The sequence below is a fragment of the Podarcis vaucheri genome (genome assembly GCF_965113315.1).
Source record: "Podarcis vaucheri genome assembly, chromosome: 11".
NCBI lineage: Eukaryota > Metazoa > Chordata > Lepidosauria > Squamata > Lacertidae > Podarcis > Podarcis vaucheri.
This window is the reverse complement of record NC_138749.1, coordinates 9248349-9274790: the sequence shown is the minus strand read 5'-3', so window position 1 is coordinate 9274790 and position 26442 is coordinate 9248349. Positions and strand designations below refer to the sequence as shown.

Below are 26442 nucleotides of genomic sequence, written 5' to 3'. Positions count from 1 at the left end.
TGATTGTAAAGGATGCTTCAGAAACACTGTTTTATTGTTCATTCTCATGGGGGAAATAGAGAGAAATGTATGCAAAACACAAAGCTGTACATTTTTTTAGAATAAAAAAAAGTGGAGAAAGGGAAGTAAAAGAGAGGACAAAGGCCACATGAACATAAGAAAGATATACCAAAAGCCACAGAATTTACAATATAGAACTGCCCTTTTGTTTCTGCACCAAGGTCATTAGGAAAAGTGACGTTTGGTAGATAAAGGGACCGAAAGTGCTGTCATATCCACCTTTGCTGAAACCTCGGCCTCAAGAGCTTCCTAGAAAAGGGAGAGAAAAGTCAGCACCAATATTTGGATGATAGTTAAGACACCCTCCCCAATACACAAACATGGTATGGTATGGCAACGTACCATAAAGATGCTTCCCACAAGCTGAAACCGACCAAAAAGGAAATTGGGACGACAGGTATCATTAATCCAACAGATTTATATCCCACTTTTTAAGAGCGTGTTCTCACAAAGCGGCAAACATGATACGCAAAGCAAACACCAACCAACAATACGATAACAAATACTCAAGACATTCAAAACCCTTAACAGAGACAGTACGGTCAAGCCAACGTAGTGAAGGAAACAGAATAGGTCAGAATGAAAAGATTTTAGATGTTGTGGAGCTATAATCTCCACGCAGCATGGCCACTGGTCAGGGATGATATAGTCCACAACACCTTATAGGGTTTTTGTGGGGATTAAATGAGGAGGGGGAGAACCATGTACGCCACCTTGAGCTTCTTGGAGAAAAAGGTGGGTTATAAATTTAACAAGTAAATGTGAAAAGGAGGAATGGTTGACAGGCTTAGATTTGCACTTGAACCTCTCTCTCCATTGCTTGATGTGCAGAGATCAGCACAAAGCACTTTAGGGGAAGGCAGAGATGGGCAATGGCTTGAGCAGGGGTAGGCAAACTAAGGCCCGGCGGCCGGATCCAACCCAATTGCCTTCTAAATCTGGCCCACGGACTGTTTGGGAATCAGCATGTCTTTACATGAGTAGAATGTGTCCTTTTATTGAAAATGCACCTCTGGGTTATTTGTGGGGCCTGCCTGGTGTTTTTCCATGAGTAGAATGTATGCTTTTATTTAAAATGCATCTCTGGGTTATTTGTGGGGCATAGGAATTCATTCACTTTTTTTCAAAATATAGTCTGGCCCCCCACAAGGTCTGAGGGACAGTGGACTTGACCCCTAGGCTTGAGCTTATGTAGGGAGGTGTCAATTTCTCATGCTGCCTTTAGGACAGAAGAGGTCCGGCCCACCCTACCCAGTTTCTCCACCCCTCCAAAATATCCCCGCACAAGAAAAATGCACCAAAATAGCCCAGAAGATCAGCTTGTCCACCGGTACAACTAAGAGAACATATTAATACCAACAAAAGCACCTACCAGCTCCCTCTTTGCTTCTTCAATCTTCACTCGTGCGAGAGAAGGACTCTGAAAAGAGCAGTAGAAAGACATTTAGGCAGATGTAGGGGTTTTTTCACGCTCCCGTCTGAATTTTTGAAATCAAGCAAAAAGTCTATGGAGGTATTGCTGCCCAAAAAAAACTTTAAAAAGAGAGTTTTTAAAGTACATTTGTTCAGCACACACTCCGGTGCCACCAAAAATCATTCCATGAAATGTAGACGGATAGGCAATGAAGAAGAGTGAGTTTGGAACAAAGACACTTCAGTGTCCAGCAGCAATCTGAAGGTTTCTTGACCCCTCAAACAACCCTAGCCCTCTTCCTTCTTGCCACTTATGTCTGCAACTGACCACCAGAATGGCCGCAACTGTTAACTGGAGCAACATTTGCGGACATTTATTTATTTAAAAACAGGAATAATAGCGTGCATACACCATATTTTTCGCTCTATAAGACGCACTTTTTCCCCTTCAAAAATTAAGGGGAAATGTGTGTGCGTCTTATGGAGCGAATGCAGGCTGCTTGGCTTCAGCGATAGCAACGCGAAGCCTCTGAAGCACAGAGGGAGTGCTCCCCCCGTGCTCCGGAGGCTTCGCGTTGCTTTCGCTGAAGCCACCTGAAGCCCCCGGAGCGCAGCGGGAACCCCCGCTGCACGCCGGGGGCTTCAGGCCGCTACCCGCAAGCCTTCGGAGCACAGCAGTAGTTCCCGCTGCGCTCCGAAGGCTTGCGGATAGCCACCTGAAGCCTGGAGAGCGAGAAGGGTCAGTGCACACCGATCCCTCTTGCTCTCCAGGCTTCGCTTCGCTGGAGAGGCGCTGCACAGTTTTCCCCCTCTGCGCAGCGCCCCTTCAGCAAAGCGGGATGAGAAATGGAAGGGGCTCCGTTTCTCCTGCCGCTTCGCTGAAGGGGCGCTGAGCAGAGAGGGGGAGAATTCCCCCCCGTTCTCCCCCCCCCATGGTCCGGTGCGTCCTATAGAGTGAAAAATGCGGTATGTGCAAGTGCTGTAGAAATAATAGCAATTCTATAGCCTTGGCAGCAAAGAAAGCTCCGCAATCATGTTTTAAGCTCCTTTCACATGTCTGCTAACCCATAACCCTCATGTCAAGCCAAACTTCCAAAAGCACACTGAGCCAAGGGATACATGCCAATATTTTAAACTAGCCCTTGGGCAATCTGGCATTTGGGGCCGCAGCAGCCAGCAGACTTGTCAATTGGCACCATATTGGGGAACTCTGCTGGAAGTTGAGCTACAATGCTAGGATTCTACAGTTCTAAGAGAAGCAGGGTACGGGAGATTACAGGGGTCAGGTCCAGATACGATTCCAGTTTCTTCTTCAAAGGTACCGCCTGCTTCTTTAATTCCGCTAGATTCTGTGGATGGAAACACAAAACAAACGATTCACACGGTGACTCTGTCTTTCTCCCCCCAGAAATAAATAAATAAATAAATAAATAAATAAATAAATAAATAAATAAATAAATAAATGCAGGGTTTGGGTGGGTGCTTTTTAGCCTCACGATCTGCAATAAACGACACTTCAAAGCCATCAGCAAAATATGCATGCCTATCTACACATGAGACGCAGGTCTAAACTACTGAGCCTAGGGCTTGCCGATCAGAAGGTTGGTGGTTCGAATCCCCGCGACGGGATAAGCTCCCATTGCTCAGTCCCTGCTCCTGCCAACCTAGCAGTTCAAAAGCACGTCAAAGTGCAAGTAGATAAATAGGTACTGCTCTGGCAGGAAGGTAAACGGCGTTTCCGTGTGCTGCTCTGGTTCGCCAGAAGCGGCTTAGTCATGCTGGCCACATGACCCGGAAAAACTGTCTGCGGACAAACGTCCGCTCCCTGGGCCAGTAAAGCGAGATGAGCGCCACAACCCCAGAGTCGTTCATGACTGGACTGAACTGTCAGGGGTCCTTTACCTTTTTTATCTACACACTTAATTTCCATATTTTGGGAAGAATGGACTGAAGAGTTTGGTTCAGAGTTTCTTATCAGGGCTGGTGAGAAATGTAGTCTAGCAATATCTAAGTGGCCAAAATCCCCCGTCTTAATCTGTATTGAAATTGCAGGAGGGGTGGAGGACAGGCAGAAGAAATTAGATGAAATGGGAATAGGAGACGCCCGGAATGGCTGGGGAAACCCAGCCAGATGGGCGGGGAATGAATGAATGAAGATGTTGACAACAGTATGATTATTATTTACAATTACAGCCTATGGCTTCCCACCTCCCAATACAAAACACCCTATATTTGTTTGTGTTTTTCATAGCTTGTGTGTCAAGAACTCAGATGGGCGGGGTATAAGTAATAGGTTATTATTATTATTATTTATCTCTTGCAGTATTTCAGTTAGCACTAGGGGCCCGCCGTTTGATGTCAAATGTGAATCCCTTTGCATTCTCTGAAACACGCATCACAGAGGCATTTGGAGCCGATCTCACCATCTCTAGCAAGCTCACAGCCAACTGCCATCTGGGTAAATGGCATTTCCTGCCTATCATCCAGGTTGAATGCCAACCAGCGTGTGTCATTTTCAAACACCGTCAGCACTCAAGGCGGAACACCCACCTCTGAGAGATTCACCAGAGACTCGTGAGTCAGTGAAGCATCCATCCCACACATAGATAATTGTTCCTGCCAAGAGATACAAAGAAAGAAACCCAGGATAAGGGGACAAGCAATGACTTCTGTTCAGCAATGAAAACAGACGGTATGCATTGCAGGATTACCCTCAGGAAAAAGACAGAGATGAAAACGTCATTTTGCTAGTTCCCATATAATTAAAAATAGCAAAAATGCCATTCTGCTTCATGAACATATGCTTTGCACTGAGTCTTCCTCCTAATTGTTGGTCCTCCTAATTCAGTATAGTCTACACTGACAGGAGACTTTCACAGTCCTACTTGGACATGCCAGGGGTTGAATTTGAGACCTTTCGCATGGAAGCCAGGCGCTCCCCCACTGAGCTAAATTATCATCATTTTATTATTTATTAAATTGATATACAGTGGTACCTCGGAAGTCAAATAGAATCCGTTCCAGAAGTCTGTCCGACTTCCAAAACGTTCGGAAACCGAGGCGCGGCTTCTGGTTGGCTGCAGGAAGCTCCCACAGCCAATTGGAAGCCATGGAAGCCCCGGCGGCCGTTCGGGTTCCAAAGAACGTTCGCAAACCGAAACACTCACTTCCGGGTTTGCGGCGTTTGGGAGCCGAAACGTCAGAGTACCAAGGCGTTTGGGTAGCAAGGTATGATTGTAGCGCCCTTCATCACAAGATCTCAGGGCAGTTCAGAAGATAAAAATACAGTCATACCTCGGGTTAAATATGCTTCAGGTTGAACGTTTTCAGGTTACACTCCGCGGTGACCCAGAAGTAACGGAACGCGCTGCTTCCGGGTTTTGCCGCTCGCGCATGCGCAGACGCTCAAAATGACATCACGCGCATGCACAGAAGCAGTAAAACGTGACCTGCACACGCGTGTTACGTTCTACTCAGTATGCGAACGGGGCTCCGGAATGGATCCCGTTCACATCCAGAGGTACCACTGTACAAGGTACCGCTGTATACTGTACAAGCACAAATAGTTAAAATGAAAACAATGAAACAATAACCCCCTCCCCAACACATTTAAAAGGCAGTGGAATTTTAATCAGCCCTTCGAGGCCTGGTTCAAGAGTACAGTGGTACCTCGGGTTACAGACGCTTCAGGTTACAGACTCCGCTAACCCAGAAATAGTACCTCGAGTTAAGAACTTTGCTTCAGAATGAGAACAGAAATCGTGCCCCTTCTCATGCTACCACCCTCTGGACCTCAAAGGCAGGAGGCACACACAGAAAAGGCTCAGAGGATGATCTCAGGGTTTATATGGGGAGAAGCATTCTTTGAGGTATTGCGGTCCTAAGCTGTCTGAGGCTTTATAGGTCAAAAACATTATTTTGTATGGGGCCCAGAAGCTAATTGACAGCCCGTGCAGTCAAACCAGGATTAGCATTATATGCTCAAACCGTCTTGCTAAACCCGGTGAGCTAAACGGCCGCCAAATTCTGCACCAGGTGGAGCTTTTGAACCATCTTCAGAGGCAGCCATTCTTCCTTTGTTACCCACACCTCTCCATCTGCCTCCCCCTCTGACAAATTCAGATTGCAAGCTCCTTGGGGCAGGGGCTTTTATTACTCCACTCTGCAAAGCTGCAAAGATAGCACTATAGAAAGCATTAGTAAAAGCAAGCTTCCTATTTCAGTGAGTCTCCCCTACAGCAACACCAATAAAGGGTTCTTTGTGTTAACCTCTGCTGCCTTGATTCTGAATTTGAAATCTTCCACTTTGTCCTTCAGGAACTTCATGTTCTGGGTCCGGTTATCAGCTTTCGCTTTTTCCACTACCAGTAGTTCTTCGGTTTTCTTAAGGTCACTACAACAACAAAAACAGCAAAGACTTCTTATCAGTGGCAGAACTCCTTTGCTAAATGCCTACATCATCTCCAAGGAGGCCAGAAACCAAACTGCTTGTCTGCTCGCAGAACAGCTCAAGAAACTCCATGTACAACTTCCATTGAACAGGGCTAGTAGGATCTGGAATCTACAACCCTGGGGTGAACCCTACCCAACCCCCTAATGCCCCATAGTATTCGGATTGTGGTTAGCTGAGTCATCAGGATCACAAAGCATGTGCATTTTGCAATAAGGAAGGTTTCTCTTTCGGAAGGCGAGAAGGAAAGGGGAAAATAAAGGCTCACGCTATAGCAGCTGACATTTCCAATGCAGTTAACAAAATTCAAGTAAAAGACCCAAACGTACCCTGGCAAACCTGCCTGCCATGAGACTGGGATTTGCAGAGGCACAACAAGGACTGCAATATGGAATATTTTCCCTGAAGGCAGTTGTGGGGAGACCTCAGGTTTGGTGGCCAAATGTAAAACCAAATGTAAATGTTCATAAAATCCTGCAGTATGGAGGTTAACAGCAAGTCAACAGAAGTGGACCTAGCGATTCCCTGTGGTTGCTAAGAAGCTTAGACTTAAGATCCTGGAAGGATAAATACCCACTGCCCATTAAAAACAACGGTCTGTGCACCTAACAGCACCAGCTACATTTGAACTTTTTTCATATAGACATCAATTTTGTGTGGACATCTGGAGGGCTTCTACAGTGGTACCTTGGGTTAAGTACTTAATTCCTTCCGGAGGTCTGTTCTTAACCTGAAACTGCTCTTAACCTGAAGCACCACTTTAGCTAACGGGGCCTCCTGCTGCCGCTGCGCCACCAGAGCACGATTTCCGTTCTCATCCCGAAGCAAAGCTCTTAACCCGAGGTACTATTTCTGGGTTAGCGGAGTCTGTAACCTGAAGCGTATGTAACCCGAGGTACCACTGTATTATGTTATATGTTTATTAAGTTATATGCTTAAGACCCTTTACTGCAGCGAATCAGAAGCCGCGGAATCCCCATCAGACGTTTGGCTTCCAAAAGAACGTTTGAAAATCGGAACACTCACTTCCGGGTTTTGATCATTCGGGAGCCAATTTGTTCAGGAGCCAAGGCGTTTGAGATCCAAGGTACGACTGTACTGTTTTCATTCTATTAATGCTTAATTGCTTTGTAATGGTTTCCCCCCCCTAAGTTTTTAGCTATTCTTATTTTATCTGCAAGCCACCTTCACTGGCAAAAGGTGGGGTATAAATAAATATAGAGGGAGGAGGAGGAGGAAGAGGAGAAGTCAGGAGATCAAAAGGCACATGATGCAATTCAACTGCTAACAGATAAAAAAACACCACGCTGTTAACTGGCTGGCTGCCAGTGTGTCGGCATCCCTACTGAAGCTGCTGAGCTCACTGGAGAAAATTAAAGCATAAAGGAAACTTCTGTCCAGCTCTTACTCTTGAAGCCGTTTTTCCAGCACCAGCGCCGAGGTGAGCTTTTTCCTCAAAGTGCTCAGTTCCAGCTCCATCTCTTTGTTTTTGGACTCTGCGGCATCCAGCTCTGAAGTCAAATCATTGATAGCAGGAATGAAGCTAGAAACAATTGGTAATGACAATTATTTTTTAAAACAACAACAACCAAACAAACAGTATCCGGATTTCAGGGCTGCAAGGAGAAGCTCAGCTACCAGCCACCTATGTGCATCAAGGAAGGACTTGGCAAGCTGCAATTGGACCCATCTAGCTCAGTGTTGTCTACACCAGCTGACAGAAGCTCTGCACGAGTCCTGGCTGCGCACATTCCCAGCCCTATCTGGAAGTGGTGAGGATTGGACTTGGGAACTTATGCATGCAAAGGAGATGCTCTTCCACAAAGCTGTGGCCCTCTCCCCACTTACCTTTTTGGCTCATTCACACAAACTGCTAATAAGACCCTCTAGAGTATGGCAACACAGAACTCATGGGCCACACAATAAATTAAATTTTCATATTGTAAATTAATACAGTGGTACCTCAGGTTAAGTACTTAATTCGTTCCAGAGGTCCGTTCTCAAGCTGAAACTGTTCTTAACCTGAAGCACCACTTTAGCTAATGGGGCCTCTTGCTGCTGCACGATTTCTGTTCTCATCCTGAAGCAAAGTTCTTAACCTGAAGCACTATTTCTGGGTTAGCGGAGTCTGTAGCCTGAAGCATATGTAACCTGAAACGTATGTAACCTGAGGTACCACTGTACAGTGGTACCTCGGGATGCGAACAGGATCCACTCTGGAGCCCCGTTCGCAGCCTGAATAGAACGTAAGACACGATGGTGCGTCTGTGCGTGTGCAGGTTGAGTTTTGCCGCTTCCTCGCATGTGCATGACATAATTTTGAGCGTCTGCGCATGCGCGAGTGGCGAAACCCGGAAATAACACGCTCCATTACTTCCAGGTTGCCGCGGAGCGCAACCCGAAAGCGCTCAACCTGAAGCATGTTCAACCCGATGTATGACTGTATTCAATATTATTTAATATACACAATATATTTAATTAAGTATATACAATTAAATACGCAATTAATAGATTTTATTTCTTAAACAAATTCATTACACCAACAGGTGAATGAGCTTTTAATAACAACACAGGACACACACCAATTTTTTTTTAAAAGGATTTAAGATTATTATTTTTTGGACCATCCATTCATGAAAGCGCACTGTCTGTAAAAAGTTCATTCACAGGAAGGTGGAATGAGGCTTACACCCTAGTAAGCGTATTTCTAATTGCAGCCTTGAACTGCTTGTATAAACAACCCATTCCAGAGTAGTAGAAGATTTATTTGTTCTGTTTATTTTTAGAATTTCTTACCCGCCCTTCACTGTAAGCTCCCAGGTTGCCGTGTGCAACTATATGATATAAACACAGGCTAAAACAATTCCGATTGTAAAAACAGACAAACCATTCAGACAAAAACAGGACATGATTCTCTCTCATATCCCTCTCTCAGCAAGACTGTAGTTGCAAAAGGCACTAAAAGTTCATGAAACTGCAGCGCTTCTTCATGCAAATCGAGCATGAGACTGAACACCCAAAAGAAGCTTATCCAATAACAGAGAAAACCAAAGGCACACATTACCTTGCAAGGGAAGTGTCCTTTGTTTCAAGGGCTAAAGCTGTGTCTACCAATGTGTTCAGATAGCTGGTGCTGCCCTTAGACATGTTGCTGAAAGAAAGATTCAGACTCTCGGTCAGAAGGTCCTGTAGGTAGGTGCCTGGGGGGAAATATATATATATATTAAAAAACACATTTCTATGAAGCAGGCCACAGAAGAGAGGAACTCTGGGTAGTTCAAAAATTGGTGCCTTGACTGGAGGAGAGACTACACCTAAGACAGTTGTTGTGTGCAACAGGAATAGCCAATATAGTGCCCTGCAGATGTTGTTGGGACTCCAAACTCCTATAGTCCCCAATCTTTGGGACATGCTGGCTGGGACTGAGGAGAGTTGGCCATCCCTGACGTACAGTTTTAAAGAACTATAATAAGGAGGAGAGAGGTTATTGTATTTTAGTGTTGGGTTATTTTATTTTAGTGTTCTGTTGGAAGCCGCCCAGAGTGGCTGGGGAAACCCAGCCAGATGGGCGGGGTATAAATAATAAATTATTATTATTATTACTACTACTACTACTACTACTACTACTACTATTACTATTCTAAAGCATAAGTAGGCAAGCTAAGACGCACGGGCTGGATAAGGCCCAATTGCCTTCTGGATCCGGCCCGTGGATGGTCAGGGAATCCCTGCATGGATTGCCAGTGCACACGTTCTTTCCCTCTCCCTCCCACGGCGGCGGTGCCTCCTCCCTCCCTCCTCCTGGCTTCTCCCCGCCTTGCCTAGAGGAGGAAGGGGGCTGGGTTTTGTTGGTGCCAGCAGCAGCACTTGAGTGGCCGCCATTTTAAGCAGCCCCTCTCTGGAGCCCTTTCACACACCACTCATCATTTCTCCGCCGCCGCTAGCCCCTGCTACTCGCAAGACACAGGTAAGCAGCCACCAGGGCTCGTGGTACTCTTCTGTCATTTTTTTAAATAAAAAAATATATAGTCCCCCCCAAGGTCTGAGGGACAGTGGACCGGCCCCCTGCTGAAAAAGTTTGCTGACCCCTGTACCAAAGTATGTGTTTTAAGAAACAGCTACCCGCCGCAACTTCGAATTTAAGCTTTCAGTCTCACCGTCAGATTCGTACTCTACCGCCTTCTGCTTCATGTCCTCGATTAACAGGCGGACGTCCCCATCCCTGGACTCATTGCACTCTGCCAGCTCGTACAAAATATCCACCGTCCGCGCATCGGCTTCGTATGGAGGGATGGACTGATCCCCAAAGGTCTTCTTCAGCCACGAAGCAACCTAACGGGAAAAATGGGAAGAAACCAAGGACGAATGACTTATTTGTATTACTGTTGTTTTTGTTGTTATTTACAGCCTTGCATCATTATAAAAGATGCTGCAGTTATTTAATTATTATAATATAATACTGTAAGGATAAACGTGGGACACTGGTGGCGCTGTGGTCTAAACCACTGAGCCTCTTGGGCTTGCCGATCAGAAGGTTGGCGGTTCGAATCCCCGCGACAGGGTGAGCTCCCGTTGCTCGGTCCCAGCTCCTGCCAACCTAGCAGTTCAAAAGCACAGTGCAAGTAGATAAATAGGTACTGCTCCGGTGGAAAGGTAAACGGTGTTTCCGTGCGCTGCTGTGGTTCGCCAGAAGCGGCTCGGTCATGCTGGCCACATGACCTGGAAAAATTGTCTGTGGACAAACGCTGGCTCCCTCGGCCAGTAAAGCGAGATGAATGCCGCAACCTCAGAGTCACTCGCGATTGAACTATCAGGGGTCCTTTATCTTTACCTAAGGTTAAACATTGCTGGTGGCTAGGATGTTAAAGGACCGCCTTTCCTTATACAGGCGTGTAGATCATCAAGATCACCAGAAGAGGCCTTGCTGATAAAGACAAGACCTCCTGAGTGTCATCTGGCAGCAGGGCCTTCTCTGGGGTGGCCCCTACTCTCTGAAATGCCCTCCCCCCCCATGCAGGGTTGGATGTAGGTTTGATGACGTCCTAAGCTACTGAAGGCAATGGGGCTCTTTATAAGTCCAGCTGTCCTTTGTCAACCACAAAACTGTCGCTTTTTTGTGTTGAATATATGCTACATGGTAATTTATGGACCTAATAGGTATCTAAAGCCATTTGGACATAACAAAATATGCCTTTTGTCAAAGTAATTGTTGAACTCAAATACAATTAAGAAGTAGATTACAGTGGTACCTCGGGTTAAGTACTCAATTCATTCCGGAGGTCCATTCTTAAAGTGAAACTGTTCTTAACCTGAAGCACCACTTTAGCTAATGGGGCCTCCTGCTGCAGCTGCGCCGTCGCTGTACGATTTCTGTTCTCCTCCTGAAGCAAAGCTCTTAACCTGAGGTAATATTACTGGGTTAGCAGAGTCTGTAACCTGAAGCGTCTGTAACCTGAAGTGTCTGTAACCTGAAGCGTATGTAACCCGAGGTACCACTGTAATAGTGAAATAATTATTAAGCTCTAACTTAAAATTATTTTTTTACTCATAACAAACTTAATAATGCAAACACATTGGCATTTGGCAATAACAAAATTTTCTTTAGCAACACACTTTACAAAGACTCATAATCTAGTCTCCAGAAACTTGCTATAATATGAAATAGTAATAGGTGCAAATATACGATGCAAACTGCTAATAATTATAAACAGCAAAATGTAGGCACCCTATATATAGACATGAGCAAACCAGTGATTATTTTAGGGAGCAGGCTAGCAGGCTGGGCCCATTATTTACATCACAGGAGCCTACACAACAGAAAACACAGTTGCTGTATGTAGGTTTTATTTTATTTGTTTTTCATCTTATATTTTGGAAATGTACATCCAGGTTTTTTCCCTTTAAATTTTTTTGGGGCCCCCAAGAGAATGGGGCCCTAAGCTATAGCTTGTTTAGCTTATAAGTAAATCCGGCACCTTGCCAACAAAGGTCCGTATAGTTAAAGCCATGGTTTTCCCAGTAGTGATGTATGGAAGTGAGAGCTGGACCATCAAGAAGGCTGATCGCTGAAGAATTGATGCATTTGAATTATGGCGCTAGAGGAGACTCTTGAGAGTGCCATGGACTGCAAGAAGATCAAACCTCTCCATTCTGAAGGAAATCAGCCCTGAGCGCTCACTGGAAGGACAGATCGTGAAGCTGAGGCTCCAAGACTTTGGCCACCTCATGAGAAGAGAAGACTCCCTGGAAAAGACCCTGATGTTGGGAAAGATGGAGGGCCCAAGGAGAAGGGGATGACAGAAGACGAGATAGTGTTCTTGAAGCTACTAACATGAGCCTGACCAAACTGCGGGAGGCAGTGGAAGACAGGAGTGCCTGGCGTGCTCTGGTCCAGGGGGTCACGAAGAGTCGGGACACGACTAAACGACTAAACAACAACCCCCCCCCGTGTTATTAAGGTGGGCGCTTCTACTGCTTAGTAAAAAAAATCCTCGTTTGCTCGGCTTTCCCCTGACCACTCGCCCTTTACTCTCCTGCAGCACTGCCTTCTCGCTCTTCAATTCGCCCTTCCCATCTGCAGGAAAGATCCGGGGGGGCGGGGCGGGTCGCTTCCACAGCCGCTCACCTTCTCCAGCTTCGCCTCCATCCCTGCCAGCTCCTCTTGCATTGCAAACCTCCCGCGTCGCTCTTCCTCGGCGACTCCCCCCGTCGCGGAACGATGGCGTCACCGGGCGATGTGCCTCTTGGGAGTTGTAGTTCGCAGGGGGCCTAGCCTAAGAATTAAAGCCCAGCCCATGCTGGGGAGGCGCTGTAACTCCCTCCGCCCGGCTGCAGAGCTCAAGGGCGCGCAAGGGGGGAGGAAGCTGCTTAGGGAAGGACGAGCGACCTTGGATCACCCGGGAAGGGGCCGGGAAAAGCCGGGGGGGGGGGCGGAAGAGCAAAGGCAGCCGCATTGCTAGTCAATGGGAAAATGCATAGATATCCGTGCATAGATCTATCCGCGCAGAGATAAATCAGGGGTCAGCAAACTTTTTCAGCAAGGGGCCGGTCCACTGTCCCTCAGACCTTGTCGCGGGCCGGGCTATATTTTGAAGGGGGGTGTTAACGGAGAAATCTGAGCGCTCCCTTGGACAAAAAACAAGGACAGGAATACCAGAGCAAAACAGCAGCCAGTAGGCTTGGTCTTTATTGAAGACTGTCGCGACAGGACTCCCACCTGCCACCAGGTGGAACAAGATGGAAACCCTGTACAAAAGAGCCCCTAAACTTTTATTAGCTGCTAATCCCCATGTTGTTGTTTAGTCGTTTAGTCGTGTCCGACTCTTCGTGACCCCATGGACCAGAGCACGCCAGGCACTTCTGTCGTCCACTGCCTCCCGCAGTTTGGTCAAACTCATGTTCGTAGCTTCGAGAACACGGTCCAACCATCTCGTCCTCTGTCGTCCCCTTCTCCTTGTGCCCTCCATCTTTCCCAACATCAGGGTCTTTTCGAGGGAGTCTTCTCTTCTCATGAGGTGGCCAAAGTATTGGAGCCTCAGCTTCAGGACCTGTCCTTCCAGTGAGCACTCGGGGCTGATTTCCTTAAGAATGGACAGGTTTGATGATCTTGCAGTCCATGGAACTCTCAAGAGTCTCCTCCAGCACCATAATTCAAAAGCATCAATTCTTTGGCGATCAGCCTTCTTTATGGTCCAGCTCTCACTTCCATACATCACTACTGGGAAAACCATGGCTTTAACTATACGGACCTTTGTTGTCAAAACTACATCATGGTTACATCATGAAAGGGGGGGGGTCTGGTGGCAGGAATCTGAGCATCCTGGACCCTGCCCCTTGGTTCCCCCTTGCCCTCCACCAAACACCCATCAAGTGTAACAAAAAGATATTTACATTTCCCTGTTTCCCAGCCAAGTTAATCACACCCTTTTGTCTTCATCTGGGTTTATTTCTGGAATGGCTACCTGTCTGGCACTTGGGTAGCTGGATGCCAGGGATTATCACTCAGGCAGAGGGGCTGCTGAGTAGCTGTGCTCACATGTCCATATGAATTTCTGAAGTTTTCCCAGTGAACCACTACATAGATACATTTATCAGTGAATTGTTACATTTGGTATTGAGGAGCAAAGGCCCTTTGAATAGATAGGAAGCAACTGTGATGAAGTGTTTTGTGGGGACAAATCACAAAAGTCACAAAAGTGATTGTGCTGGTTTTGGTAGTGGGCTGCATGTGCATGATATCTGCTGGAGGGGCAACTTCCCCCAACCTATACATAAATTCCTGCAACGGGGGGGGGGGGGTGAACAAATTCCTATGCCCCACAAATAACCCAGAAATGCATTTTAAATAAAAGCACACATTCTACTCTTGTAAAAACACCAGGCAGACCCCACAAATAACTCAGAGATGCATTTTTAAAAAGAAGGACACATTCTACTCATGTAAAAACACCCTGATTCCTGGACTGTCCGCGGGCTGGATTTAGAAGGTGATTGGGCCAGACCTGGCCCCCGGGCCTTAGTTTGCCTACCCATGGATAAGACAAAGGCCGCTATCGAACTGGTGCATCAAGAATTTCATGGTCCACAGTGGAACAAATATATTGCAGCACTATTGCACCGCTGCACTGTGGTACTCTCTTATCGCACACTCAGCAGAACGTCATGTACATTGGGCACCTGCTGGACTCGCACCCGGAACTCTGGAACGTTTTCCCATAGCAACCTGTGCTTAGAGGGTGAGGAGGGGGCCTTGTCGGATGGGGAATCCCAAACTTTACATGTTTCTTTTGAAAAACAAATAACAAAAGGTGCGTGCTTATACAGTGCTTCCATCATATTTATTGAAGATGCCTATCTTTTCAATATTATTATTACGAATTATTATTTTATTATCATCATCCATCCGAGGGTGGTTTACTGAATAAACGCACAGTAATACATACCGTAGTACGTAACAGTATTATGAAGAGAATATATTTTTGTCGCATTTGAGGTGTGCCTACTTAATGTGTTTTTCCAAATATTATTATAAACAGAAAACGCACCCGTCCTCCCTCCCTCCCTCCCTCCCTCCCTAAGAAATAGGTAACTGGCAATGAGGGCCGACGTCCTGGCCGCGTTTACTCAGGAGTAACTTCCAATGACTTGAAATGGGGTTATTCTCAGGCATTTGGGATTCGGAGCGCAGCGATTTTAGTGTCAGGAGCGATAAGCACTCTGCACATGCTCAGAGGAGCTTCGCTCACTAAGGCAAAAGCCCTGATCATGCAAGGCAGAGGGAAACCAGGGTTATTGTGCAGAGGCTCAAATCAAGCGGCTGCTCCAGTGCAGCTGACAACACAGCACTGAGCAGCGAGCCACGTGGATCCGGGGCAGTTTGGAAGGGGCGTGGTCAGGGCGTCGGACACGCCCCCTTCGCCGGCAGTTTACACCAAAGGGGTGGGGTTAGTCCGTTTGGATCGCGCCTCCCCCTTGGACGACCTTCGCGTCTGGGTGGGCGTGGTCTGCTCTCGCGAGGGAGACCGTCGGGACGCCAGACGACCCGACTGGACTCCAACTCCCAGCATGCCTAGCAACCGGCCGTGTCGGAGGGGGACCTCTGGGAGTTGGAGTCCAACAGCGCTCTCTCCCCCTTAAACGCACACATGAAGAGAAATTTCAGGCATAACTGAAGATAAAGAAACCGGACCGATATAATATTTATTATTATTATTATTATTATTATTATTATTATTATTATTATTATTATTATTATTATTATTATTATTATTATTATTATATTTAATTATTTAATTATTTAATAACAACTATTTATAGTAATAATAAAATCTATTATTATTATTATTATTATTATTATTATTATTATTATTATTATTATTATTATTATTATTATTATTATTATTATTATTATTTGAACTGAGGTAAAAGGTGGCGAAAGGCAGCAGAAGCGCTTCCGGGTCATGACTTTCTCCTCTCCGCCAGGCTGAAGGAAAGGGGGCGTGGCCTCTTCCGGCAAAAAGGGGGCGGCGCTGCGTGGCGGCCATTTTGTCCGCGGGTCCCTGACGTGAGGCGGCTGCAAGAGAAGCAAGAAGAAGCGGCAGCGGCAGTAGCGGCGTCTCCTTCTCTCCCTTGGTTCTCCGCCGCCCTCTCCCGCCGCGATGCTGTCCGTGCGCGTAGCCGCCGCCCTCGCCCGCGCCCTGCCCCGGCAGGCCGGCCTGGTGAGAGAGGCGCGGGGGCGGAGGGAGGGAGGGAGGTCCGTGTGAGGCGGCCGTCGGCGCCGCCATCTTGGGGCCCTGCGGGTGACATTGAGGAGTGGGGGGAGGCTCCGGGCTCTTGCGGGCCTCGCTCCCCTGCGAGGCTGCCTCCCCTCCTCGCGTGTCGCTGGGCTCCACGGCGGGAAGGGGAGCGAGGTCGGTGGAGCTTCCCGTCCTCTCGCTTCCCTTCGCCCCTGGAGGCCTGGCAAGGTCACTGCGAAGGGAAACGGGTCCCCTTCAGCTGCTGCACGTTGGTGGGGGTCAGAGAGCAAAGGCCCTGTGCCCGGTGATTCTTCTTTTTAAATAAAGCCATGTGATTGTGATTTATTCTGTTTCTACGATGACTTATAATGCGCAGCTGTACTAGGCATTGGAAAGCATGGGTGGTTGGTTGTCAATGGTAATCAATAAATAGCGATAGTAATGGTTGTTCCTCCAATATTCCGCCGTTTCTTTTTTAAAGGTTGCAGGAGAGGCACGTTCACCCCTGATTTGCTCCTCTCTGAGCTGCAAACATCTTAGGCAGAAATGCAATTGGACTCCTTTTCCCTCTGGGTCCCCGTCACCCGCAATGCCTCCGTTCAATTTCTTAAGTTTATATTTTCAAAGCAATTCAGTTTCTGCATCTACAGTCGCCACAGAATGGTAGAGTTGGAGAAGACCCTGAGAGAGTCATCTAGTCCAGTCCCCTGCAATGCAGGAATCTCAACTGGACCACACATGACAGATTAGAATATTGAGAAGTTTAAATGTCTTTAAAATGGAATTGAAAACCTGTAAAGACAGAGCGCCAGGCAGACCTGCAGCTGCTGATCCTGCAGCGACCAGAACCCAGATGAGGACAGAGGGGGAAAGAGAGAGGGGAATGCCCTCCACACAAGGGGAAATCCTTGTGGATACATGGAGTGTGCATGGGCTCCTGGGTAGGAGAGAAGTGGTTGCTGTTGCAGGCATACTCGCCTCGCCTTGCAGGATGACAGTGCTTGTGGTGTCAGCACAGCATCGTCTTTTGGTATTTGTGACCTTGGTGGCATCTAATAAGAGAATCCTTTGGCATTGCCTTTTTATGAGCTGTATTTGCTCACCTTTGGCGTTTAGTCAGGGATTGAGAAAACTGTCTCCCAGACAAGTTTGGGAACTTAAAAAGATAAGTTCAGGGGTTGCAAATGCAACCACTCATTTGGGGTCTCCCCTGTAGATCTACGTGTCTTGAAAGCCTGTTAGTGGTGGAAAGTCCTAGAGTTCTTCCTCCTCTGTTTTGAAAGATAGGTTTATATCTTCTTTATTTTGATTACTTACAAATATTATTTATTTAAAATTTATGTTGCCCTTCCTCAGCGGATCACAGGGCAGTTTACAATAGAAAAGCACTAATACATCATTCATTCTTGATAAATATTTCAGTGTAAATCTTCATTCTAGCAATATACTTTGGTGGTGCAGCCCTAGGTTTCACAGCTGTGACTGCTGCTACATATTTGACAGTTCCATCAGCTCTTCACAGTCCTGCGTCTTCACATTTGCCATTACTTTACAGAGTTGATGTATTTGTCCTCGTTATTCTTTTTGACCAATTAGTGTTGGGAGAGTCCATGTGCCGTATTGCTGGTAGATTGTACTGAAGGTCATTCTTTAGAAAAGGCACCTCAAATAAAATTACTGTATTTTTCGCTCTGTAAGACGCACCTAGATTTTGGAGGAGGAAAACAAGAAAAAAAATATTCTGAATCTCAGAAGCCAGAACAAGAAGAGGGATCACTGCGCAGCGAAAGCAGCAATCCCTCTTGCTGTTCTGGCTTCTGGGATAGCTGTGCAGCCTGCATTCGCTCCATAAGACGCACACACATTTCCCCTTTTTAGGATGGAAAAAGTGAGTCTTATAGAGCAAAAAATACGGTATTTCATAATTCCCACAGTGCTTGAAAAGAGCAACAAATATTTGCATCCAATTTCAAATTCAAGGCCTTATATGGGAGAGAGCTTTTTTTTTAAAAAAATAACAACACATGGATGTCTATCCAAGAGCGTGTCTGCGATTTCCCCATATTTTCCCAATTTTCAGTACTGTGACTATATAGGCATTTCTTTTGTCCTGTGAATAGGTTTGTGCAAGAGTGAATCTATGAAAGAAACTTTTCAGATGGCAGGGAGCTAGGCCCTTCTGTAGGATTCTACAGAAGGGGAATGGAGGATGCCATTAAAATCAAGATATTTGGGCTGATTATTTCTCTTGCAATACCTTCTAGCCACTTATATTGAGTAGTCTATACAAATCATTAAGAATTTGTATCTTCTTTCTCTGTGTTAATGGTGCCAAAACCTTACTTGTTAAAGTCACTTTCAGCAGTATTGAATCTAAAGCTACAATCTTATGCATTTCTACCCAGGAGAAAGCCCCATTGGCTACAGTGGGTGTATAATCCCAAGTAAACCTGCATACTAGAAATGTTCTGTCTACCGTATGTCTACCTGTTCCAGATACTGCGGTGATGGAGAACCTTTTAGAGACCGAGTGCCCAAACTGCAACCCAAAACCCACTTATTTATTGCAAAGTGCCAACATGGCAATTTAACTTGAATACTGAAGTTTCAGTTTAGAAAAACAACAACTCATACATGCTTGGAGCATGAGGAGCAGTTCAAGTGATGCGCTTGGCTGGCTCTGCCTGACTCAGTCTAGGGGTGCAGAATGGAGCGGGAGCAGCTGGACTGGGCAGAGTTGCGGGTGATGTGAGAAATGTCCTCAAGCGCGCATGGAGAATGGGAGGGGAGCAGCCCGGCCCCGCCTCCCTCTGGCTTTCTTGTAACAAACTCTGGCGAACTCTGTGCTGGGGTGATTGCGTGCATGCCCACAGAGAGGGCTCTGAGTGCCCCCTCTGGCACGCTTGCCATAGGTTCGCCACCTTTGAGATACTGTATACCAGTAACATACCTTTATGGTCGAAATAATCAATAGCTGATATATAAGAGCTGATAACTGGGATTAAGTAAACCCTGCAGGGAGATGGAGTGAGGAGTAGCAAAAACAGGAGTGTGATTTCATAAATGTCAAGAAAGTGATAATAAGTTAAACAAAAAAGTCAAAAGATTTTTCTTTGTGCTAGGTTTCTCGGAATGCTTTGGGTGCATCATTTGTTGCAACAAGGAACCTCCATGCCTCCAAAACAAGTCCACAGAAAACAGGTGAGTAAAAATAAATATTTGGAAACTCAACTTTGGTAATAAAGTACTGTAGTGATCACTGTTAATTGCAGCTAAGCATTGATTTGGTGAAACATTTGGAACTGAAAGAAATATATCCTTTTATGTAGTACTGTATAGCAATTACCTAACTGGTTACGCTTCTAAATGTTTTGGAATAGGCATATTAACTAAAGTTTTAATTGTCTGTTGGGGTTTTAAGAAATAGCGGCAGTTGGGCAAATAGAAGACCACTTTGATTACCATTTAGCTAAATCTAATCCATGAGTGTACAGAATCAAGAAATGAAACTGTTAAGCATTCCATCCAGCTTGCCTAACTCATGCAAGCTTCCTTGAGTAATTTGTAGAAAGGTGAGTCAAATGTTCAAATACACCTTGAAAACCTTGTCTAAAGGGTGTGAGGGTGTGATAGATCCACCAAAGGAAGATAAAACAATAAATTGGGGTTTTTTTGCTTTTGCAATTGTAGATCTGTTCTCTCTATATATGGTGTCTTGCGTGACATTGGCCAGATTAGAGATGGACACCTGATCTTTCATAGACTAGATAGAGTCTTGTCACCACACCACACCACACAGAAGGATGTGCTATAAACAAGATTCAGACCTAACCTATCTTGGTTAATCCAGACTACCAGAAATGTCACTTTTGATGCAAAGTGAGCTAAGATTCTAATGAGTCTCCTGGTGGCACAGGAAATTTCATTGTCATGTCTTAAATTCTGGCAGGCACTGCTGAAGTATCCTCAATTCTTGAAGAGCGCATTCTGGGCGCTGACACCTCTGCTGAGCTTCAAGAAACTGGCCGTGTGCTTTCCATTGGTGATGGTATTGCCCGTGTGTATGGCCTCAGGAATGTTCAAGCAGAAGAAATGGTTGAGTTCTCTTCTGGGCTTAAGGTAGGTTTTGTTTTCATTGCATCTGTATTTTTATTTAAGTACCTGTGTAAAACTTGTTATTCTTGGTTTGAAGGTCTCTTCATACCCTTTGGTTACATTGTGAAAGGTACCTGATTATGAATAATGTTGGGACTGGAAATGTGGTTTAAAATCAACTTGTTACAAAGAGGCTTTGCTCTCTGAAGATAAGACACCTGCTACTGTGATTATAGCTCTAACCTAATGTGCTCAGCCATAGCATATCCTATATGGTAGTATCATCACTGTCTGATACTGTTTTCAAACCTTATAGTTTGGTATACTTCAGTTGGTTGTGGGAATCTGCCCTGTCAACAGTTGACTGGAGTGTCTCATGAAGGCATCTTTTCAATTCCTTCTTAAATTAACTTTCTTTCTAGGGTATGTCCTTGAACTTGGAGCCTGACAATGTTGGTGTCGTCGTATTTGGTAATGACAGGTTGATTAAGGAAGGGGACGTTGTGAAGAGAACAGGAGCCATTGTGGATGTCCCAGTTGGTGAAGAGTTGCTGGGACGTGTTGTAGACGCACTGGGAAATGCCATCGATGGAAAGGTTGGTGTGGCAACGATGTTTACTGCTTTTGCGTGTCGGTTATCAGTAGTGAGCAAATTTGGGGAAATGACAATGTTGTCTTCCTTTTAAAGGGTGCCATCGCTTCCAAGATTCGCAGGAGGGTTGGTCTGAAGGCACCTGGGATCATTCCTAGAATCTCTGTGCGAGAGCCCATGCAAACTGGCATCAAGGCCGTAGACAGCTTGGTACCAATTGGTCGTGGTCAGCGTGAGCTGATTATTGGAGACAGGCAGACAGGGTAAGGAGCTACTGTCTTGCCTAACTCAAACTGCTTTGTCCTAACTGCTGTTAAGTTTTCTGTGATAAAAAAGTGCCCTGCGAATTAAGAAAAGTGTCTCAAAGCTCCCATTTTTCAGAGATCCCTTTAACGCATTGATTTGTTGGCCAAGGACCCGAATGCCCCTGTCTCAAATCTCCTGGGCTTTGTAGAAGGCTCTGGGGCATGTTTTTTAGGTGTGCCCCATTCAGGCAGTGCACTGGCTCTACAACGAACTGCCAATGAATTCCTGATTATATTCAGCTCATTGTAAAATAAGATTCATATAGGCAGAGAAGCTTGTCCATGATTATTATGCTTGCACACAATTATGTTGTAAACTGCCTTGTGATCTTCAGATAAATAGTGGTACATAAATTTAATAAATAATAGTTATAATAATTTCCTCAATGAGGAACTCTGGGGTTCCCCAAAATATAGCTTGAAATCCTTTATCAAAGCTTTGGACAGGCTGTAGAAAATGATGCTAACTGACTTGCTATTCTCCTTGCAGGAAAACTTCAATTGCTATTGATACCATCATCAACCAAAAACGATTTAATGATGGGACTGATGAAAAGAAGAAACTGTACTGTATTTATGTTGCAATTGGCCAGAAAAGATCCACTGTTGCTCAACTGGTGAAGAGGCTCACTGATGCAGGTATTTATGTATTTTGCACAAACTTCCTAGATGGAAGTGAAGTCTGTGGAAATGGATAGCATAAATGTTTTTGGAACTGTTTTTATCTGTGTATGATTGATCTATAACTGTTTTGTGTACACAGCTTAGATGTTATTGACAGCAGAATTTTTGCCAAGTTCGATTTCCTTGGTACTAAGCTCTGTTACTTCAATACCTGCTTTGCTTTCCTGAAACTGCAGCTTAATTTTATTTCTGTTAAATGCTAAACTTGCACAACTTACAGTGTGCCGGGGTAAGGACAAATAGGAGAAAACATTCCCCCTAGTTCCTGCAGATACAAAGAGAAATGACACACTTTTGTAAACTGTGCCATTTACTGTAGCAAAGTTCCCCCCCTTTAAAATACTGTGAGAAAATGGTATGGTGTGATGGGAGAATGTCTAGTAACTGAATGGCTGTTAGCCAATTTGTTTCCATTTCCATTTAATTAGAAACTGATGCTGACAAAACTGTTCTAAACCATTTTTTCCAGATGCCATGAAGTACACTATCGTGGTCTCTGCTACAGCCTCAGACGCTGCCCCCCTTCAGTATTTGGCTCCTTATTCTGGCTGCTCCATGGGCGAATACTTCAGAGACAATGGCAAACATGCTTTGATTATCTATGATGACTTATCCAAACAGGTTTGAATGTGCTATTGGCTTCTTAATTTGGGGGGCACAAACTTGGACCTTAAGAAGATTCTTGGAGCCAGTGAAACAGATGTAACATCTTTCTTGTATCAACAGGCTGTTGCCTACCGCCAGATGTCCCTGTTGCTGCGTCGTCCACCTGGCCGAGAGGCCTACCCCGGCGATGTATTCTACCTGCACTCCCGCCTTTTGGAAAGAGCAGCCAAAATGAACGATTCCTTTGGAGGTGGCTCTCTGACTGCCCTTCCTGTCATCGAGACTCAAGCTGGTGATGTGTCAGCCTACATTCCAACCAATGTAATCTCTATCACCGATGGTCAGGTAGGATCCCAAAGCACTTAATTGAGAATCTGCATACAGAATGGTTTGGGATGACCTGAAGTCCATATTGGGCCCAATTGCACTTCTTTAGTCACATTAGTGTCTGGTAAAATTAAATATTGGTTTCCCCCACAGATCTTCTTGGAAACTGAGCTGTTCTACAAAGGTATCCGCCCAGCCATCAACGTTGGTCTGTCTGTGTCTCGTGTTGGTTCTGCTGCTCAGACAAGGGCTATGAAGCAGGTAAGTGTAAAATCTTAGTTATATTGACACTATGGGTTAGCTAAGCATTCAGTTTGTTGTGTTGGGATGCAGGATCATAGCAGCAGTATCGGTCTTTTCTAGCATTTCATTATCTCAATTAGAACTGTTGAATAAAAGAGGCTCACGTGGCAAGCCAGTGAGTATTCTCTGGTTAACATACAGGAATGCATATTCCACGCTGCTGTCTCTGCAGGAATCGGTTTAGTAAAAGTTTTAAGTGGAGGCCAGTTTAGCAAAACCAAGGTTGGAAATTTCTTGAGCAATAGCATAATATGCCAGACCTTTTCTGTATCAATTCTGCTTAGACCATTTTTGTCAAATTGTTATACATCCTGTTCCTGGCTCCTCTGACTTTTAACCATAATTTCTGTAGGACAAGAGAGTACTCTTGAGTGACTTGCAATATATTGGCAATGATATCTGACTAATATCATTAATCTCACTGATTAACAATGACAGTAACAAAAAGGCACTAAATTTAGCTGCTGTGGATGATAACTGCTGAAACGAATGACAACTTCTGTATGAAAACATTGTCAGCTTAGTTCTGGTACTGAGAAATGTATGGTGGCAGCTTGTTCCTTAATTCTAAGCTGCCATTTTGTACCTAGCACCAGTTGGTGGACCTTGGCATCCTAGTAAAAGCACAGTTGTTTGCCCAGGCCTGAAGCCTGCCCATCCCTGACAATGCCATATTTAATCTAGATAGTTAAGTGACCACTCCTATATTGTCATAGCAATTCTGATAGTCCAGGAGGTAGCTGAAGACATAGACTGGCAAGCGGAAAGTGTTCAGAATGATTTGCCCAGAAAAGGCAATAAGCCTGTCCACTCCTTTCTCTAGGTGGCCGGAACCATGAAGCTGGAACTGGCTCAGTACCGTGAAGTAGCTGCTTTTGCCCAGTTTGGGTCAGATCTGGATGCTGCTACTCAGCAGCTGCTCAATCGTGGTGTGCGACTGACTGAGCTGCTTAAACAAGGACAATATGGTAAGAATTCTGCATGACTTCTGGTTCTCCCCATGTCACACAAGGGTGAGGAACGTTTTTCAGCCCAACGTCTGCTTTATTCCTTCTGGACAATCTTCTAAGTTTGCACATTTCTCTCTCTAGTCCCCATGGCTATTGAGGAACAAGTTGCAGTTATCTATGCTGGGGTAAGAGGCCACCTGGACAAGCTGGAGCCCAGCAAGATCACCAAATTCGAGAGTGCTTTCCTTGCTCACGTTCTGAGCCAGCACCAGGCCCTCCTCTCCACAATCAGGTAAAATAGACTAGAAACTTCCACTTGCTTGTGAGGCAGTCATACATTTTTATGGAATGACTGTGGCTTTGAACAACTGAAAGTTCTTATAGTTCTGAGCATTATTGTTAAAGAGCAGCAATGACTTTATAAAAACAGTGCTAAGTTTCACCTGGAAGAGCTGCTTTAAGAATCTCCCTTTGGATGGCGCACAGCACTGCATTTAATATTTAGGTTCATTTTATAATATTGTTAAATATGGCGATTTATGGATAATGGTGGGGGTGGGGGAAAGAGAAAGCTGGTGGCATAAGAAGTTGCTGCAAAAGGGTTGAAGTGAAGGAGTAGTTGCTACTGCTGTGGATGAGAGTTGAAATTTGGTTGGTTTTGCCTTGACAGGACTGATGGGAAGATTTCTGAACAAACTGAAGCCAAGCTGAAGGAAATAGTCACAAATTTCCTGGCAACATTTGAAGCATAAACTCTTTGACAGTTCTCTATACAAGGCAAATTTTGTCACTGAACGGTGGTAGCACTCTGGTTCCATTTTTTTACCAGAGGCTTAATAAAAGGTATGTGTGAGTTGAATGTACAGATCTCATTAAAAGTTCCATGTAAAGAAGTCTTGTCGCCATAGTGCTCGCTGCGATAGTGACCTGCTGGCAACCGACATAGGTGTGTACATGGCAAATAAAATCTTGCAAACCATACTGATTTTTCGTTAGGGTAATACTTTTAAGACTCAGTGCAAACATTGCACACTATCAATTAAAGAACAAAAGCTTTCTTTTAAAGGCTGTTTGCCCTTAAACACACATGTGGGAGAGTTGCTTTGCCTCTTTGCCGTACTGCTCAGACTTTCTAACCTGGGGTTGATAATGTGGTTTTGCTACACATGTAAAATTAGTGCTAAAGATCTGAGGGGGGTTAGATGGTTGGAATAGTAGGATGGGAAGGTGGGTTTGGGTAGCTTCAAAATGGGCAGCAGAGTTTTAATCCATTGTACAAGCTGCTTCTACAGGCCAAACTGTAGCCCTGCCCTGTTCTAAAAGGGGTTTACTCAGGTGGCCAAAACCACAAGTTTTGAACAGCCTTTTCTTCATTTCATTGTCCACACCACTAATCAGAGACAGTCCATTCATGAAGGAACCATCTTAGGTGGCACATCAGCCTCCAGGAAGCACATTGCCTGCCGACACATTGCCAGAAAACTAGTCTCACCCCTTTTAGAAATGTTTTGGCCTTGTAGGGGGGGAGGAAGTATTGGAAAGAAACACAAGCTACTTCTCTAAAACACATAGGTGCACAAACATCTCAACACAGCTATATTTTTTCCTATGTGTGTATTCAGGCCTATGTGCAAACAGGTTGGTGGCATCTACTGCACCTTGAAACTTTGCTTCTAACTTCATCCCTCAATGAGACATCACATCCAACACTTTCTGGCATGTTTTCAAGCACCTAAAACTGCCCTTAGCTGGAGGGTGGGGGAGAGACGTCGTTCTCCAGTTTGCACATTTAGGATTACACGGCTTGTTTGACTGGGAGGTGCTTTTCCTTTGACTCTGGAACAGAGTTTCACAAACTTTGGCCTCCAGCTGTTTTGGACTACAATTTCCATCACCCCTAGCCAGCAGAACCAGTACATTAAATGTATGGACCAGTAGAGGGCAGCACATGTACAGAAAATAAACCCTAGGGCGCTGTGCAATAAAATACATGAAAGCATTGTGTTACATGAACATGCCTGCTGCTTTTGCTGTGCTCATTTGACTCCTTGAAACCAACTGCCCAGCTTCCCAAGCTGCTGTCCTTCTCCACTGCCTTGTAGTTCATAGCACCCAGCCCTTTCCTAGAACTTAGATAATATACTCCCTCAGAACTTGTTTCCTCCTTCACCACCTCTTTCTAGCCTTTCCTATTCCTTAACACCCCGCAATTCAACCTTTTTCCTATTTTGACTTTACCCAACCAGATGCATTCTAGGTATTTTGGGCTACAACTCCCATCAATCCTAGGTACTGTAGCCAATGGTCAGGAATGGTGGGAATTACAAAGTTCAAAACTGGAGAGCACTAGGCAATGGGAAGGTCATGACTCTGGACCTGTGAGTTTCCTGACCATAAATGATTGCCATGCTCACTCTAGATC

General features: G+C 45.3%; 2 protein-coding genes across 2 annotated transcripts; one reads left to right on the top strand and one right to left on the bottom strand.

Annotated features, from left to right (window-relative positions):
• Positions 1–12673, bottom strand: HAUS1 (HAUS augmin like complex subunit 1). The gene is made up of 9 exons (XM_082242220.1): positions 12549–12673; positions 10081–10255; positions 8988–9123; positions 7332–7466; positions 5743–5866; positions 4024–4089; positions 2751–2822; positions 1433–1480; positions 1–309 (listed from the first exon to the last, which is right to left on the bottom strand). The coding sequence occupies exons 1-9, from the start codon at positions 12588–12590 to the stop codon at positions 226–228; spliced, it is 882 nt and encodes a 293-aa protein (XP_082098346.1). The 5' UTR covers positions 12591–12673; the 3' UTR covers positions 1–225.
• A 3302-nt stretch (positions 12674–15975) lies between these two features.
• On the top strand, positions 15976–25001 carry ATP5F1A (ATP synthase F1 subunit alpha). Its single transcript, XM_082242008.1, has 12 exons — positions 15976–16140; positions 19281–19359; positions 20108–20277; positions 20676–20849; positions 20942–21108; positions 21641–21789; positions 22304–22455; positions 22561–22785; positions 22921–23028; positions 23894–24038; positions 24162–24312; positions 24691–25001. Exons 1-12 carry the CDS (start codon positions 16081–16083, stop codon positions 24770–24772), a joined length of 1662 nt encoding a protein of 553 aa, XP_082098134.1. The 5' UTR covers positions 15976–16080; the 3' UTR covers positions 24773–25001.
• The last annotated feature ends 1441 nt before the right edge of the window (positions 25002–26442 follow it).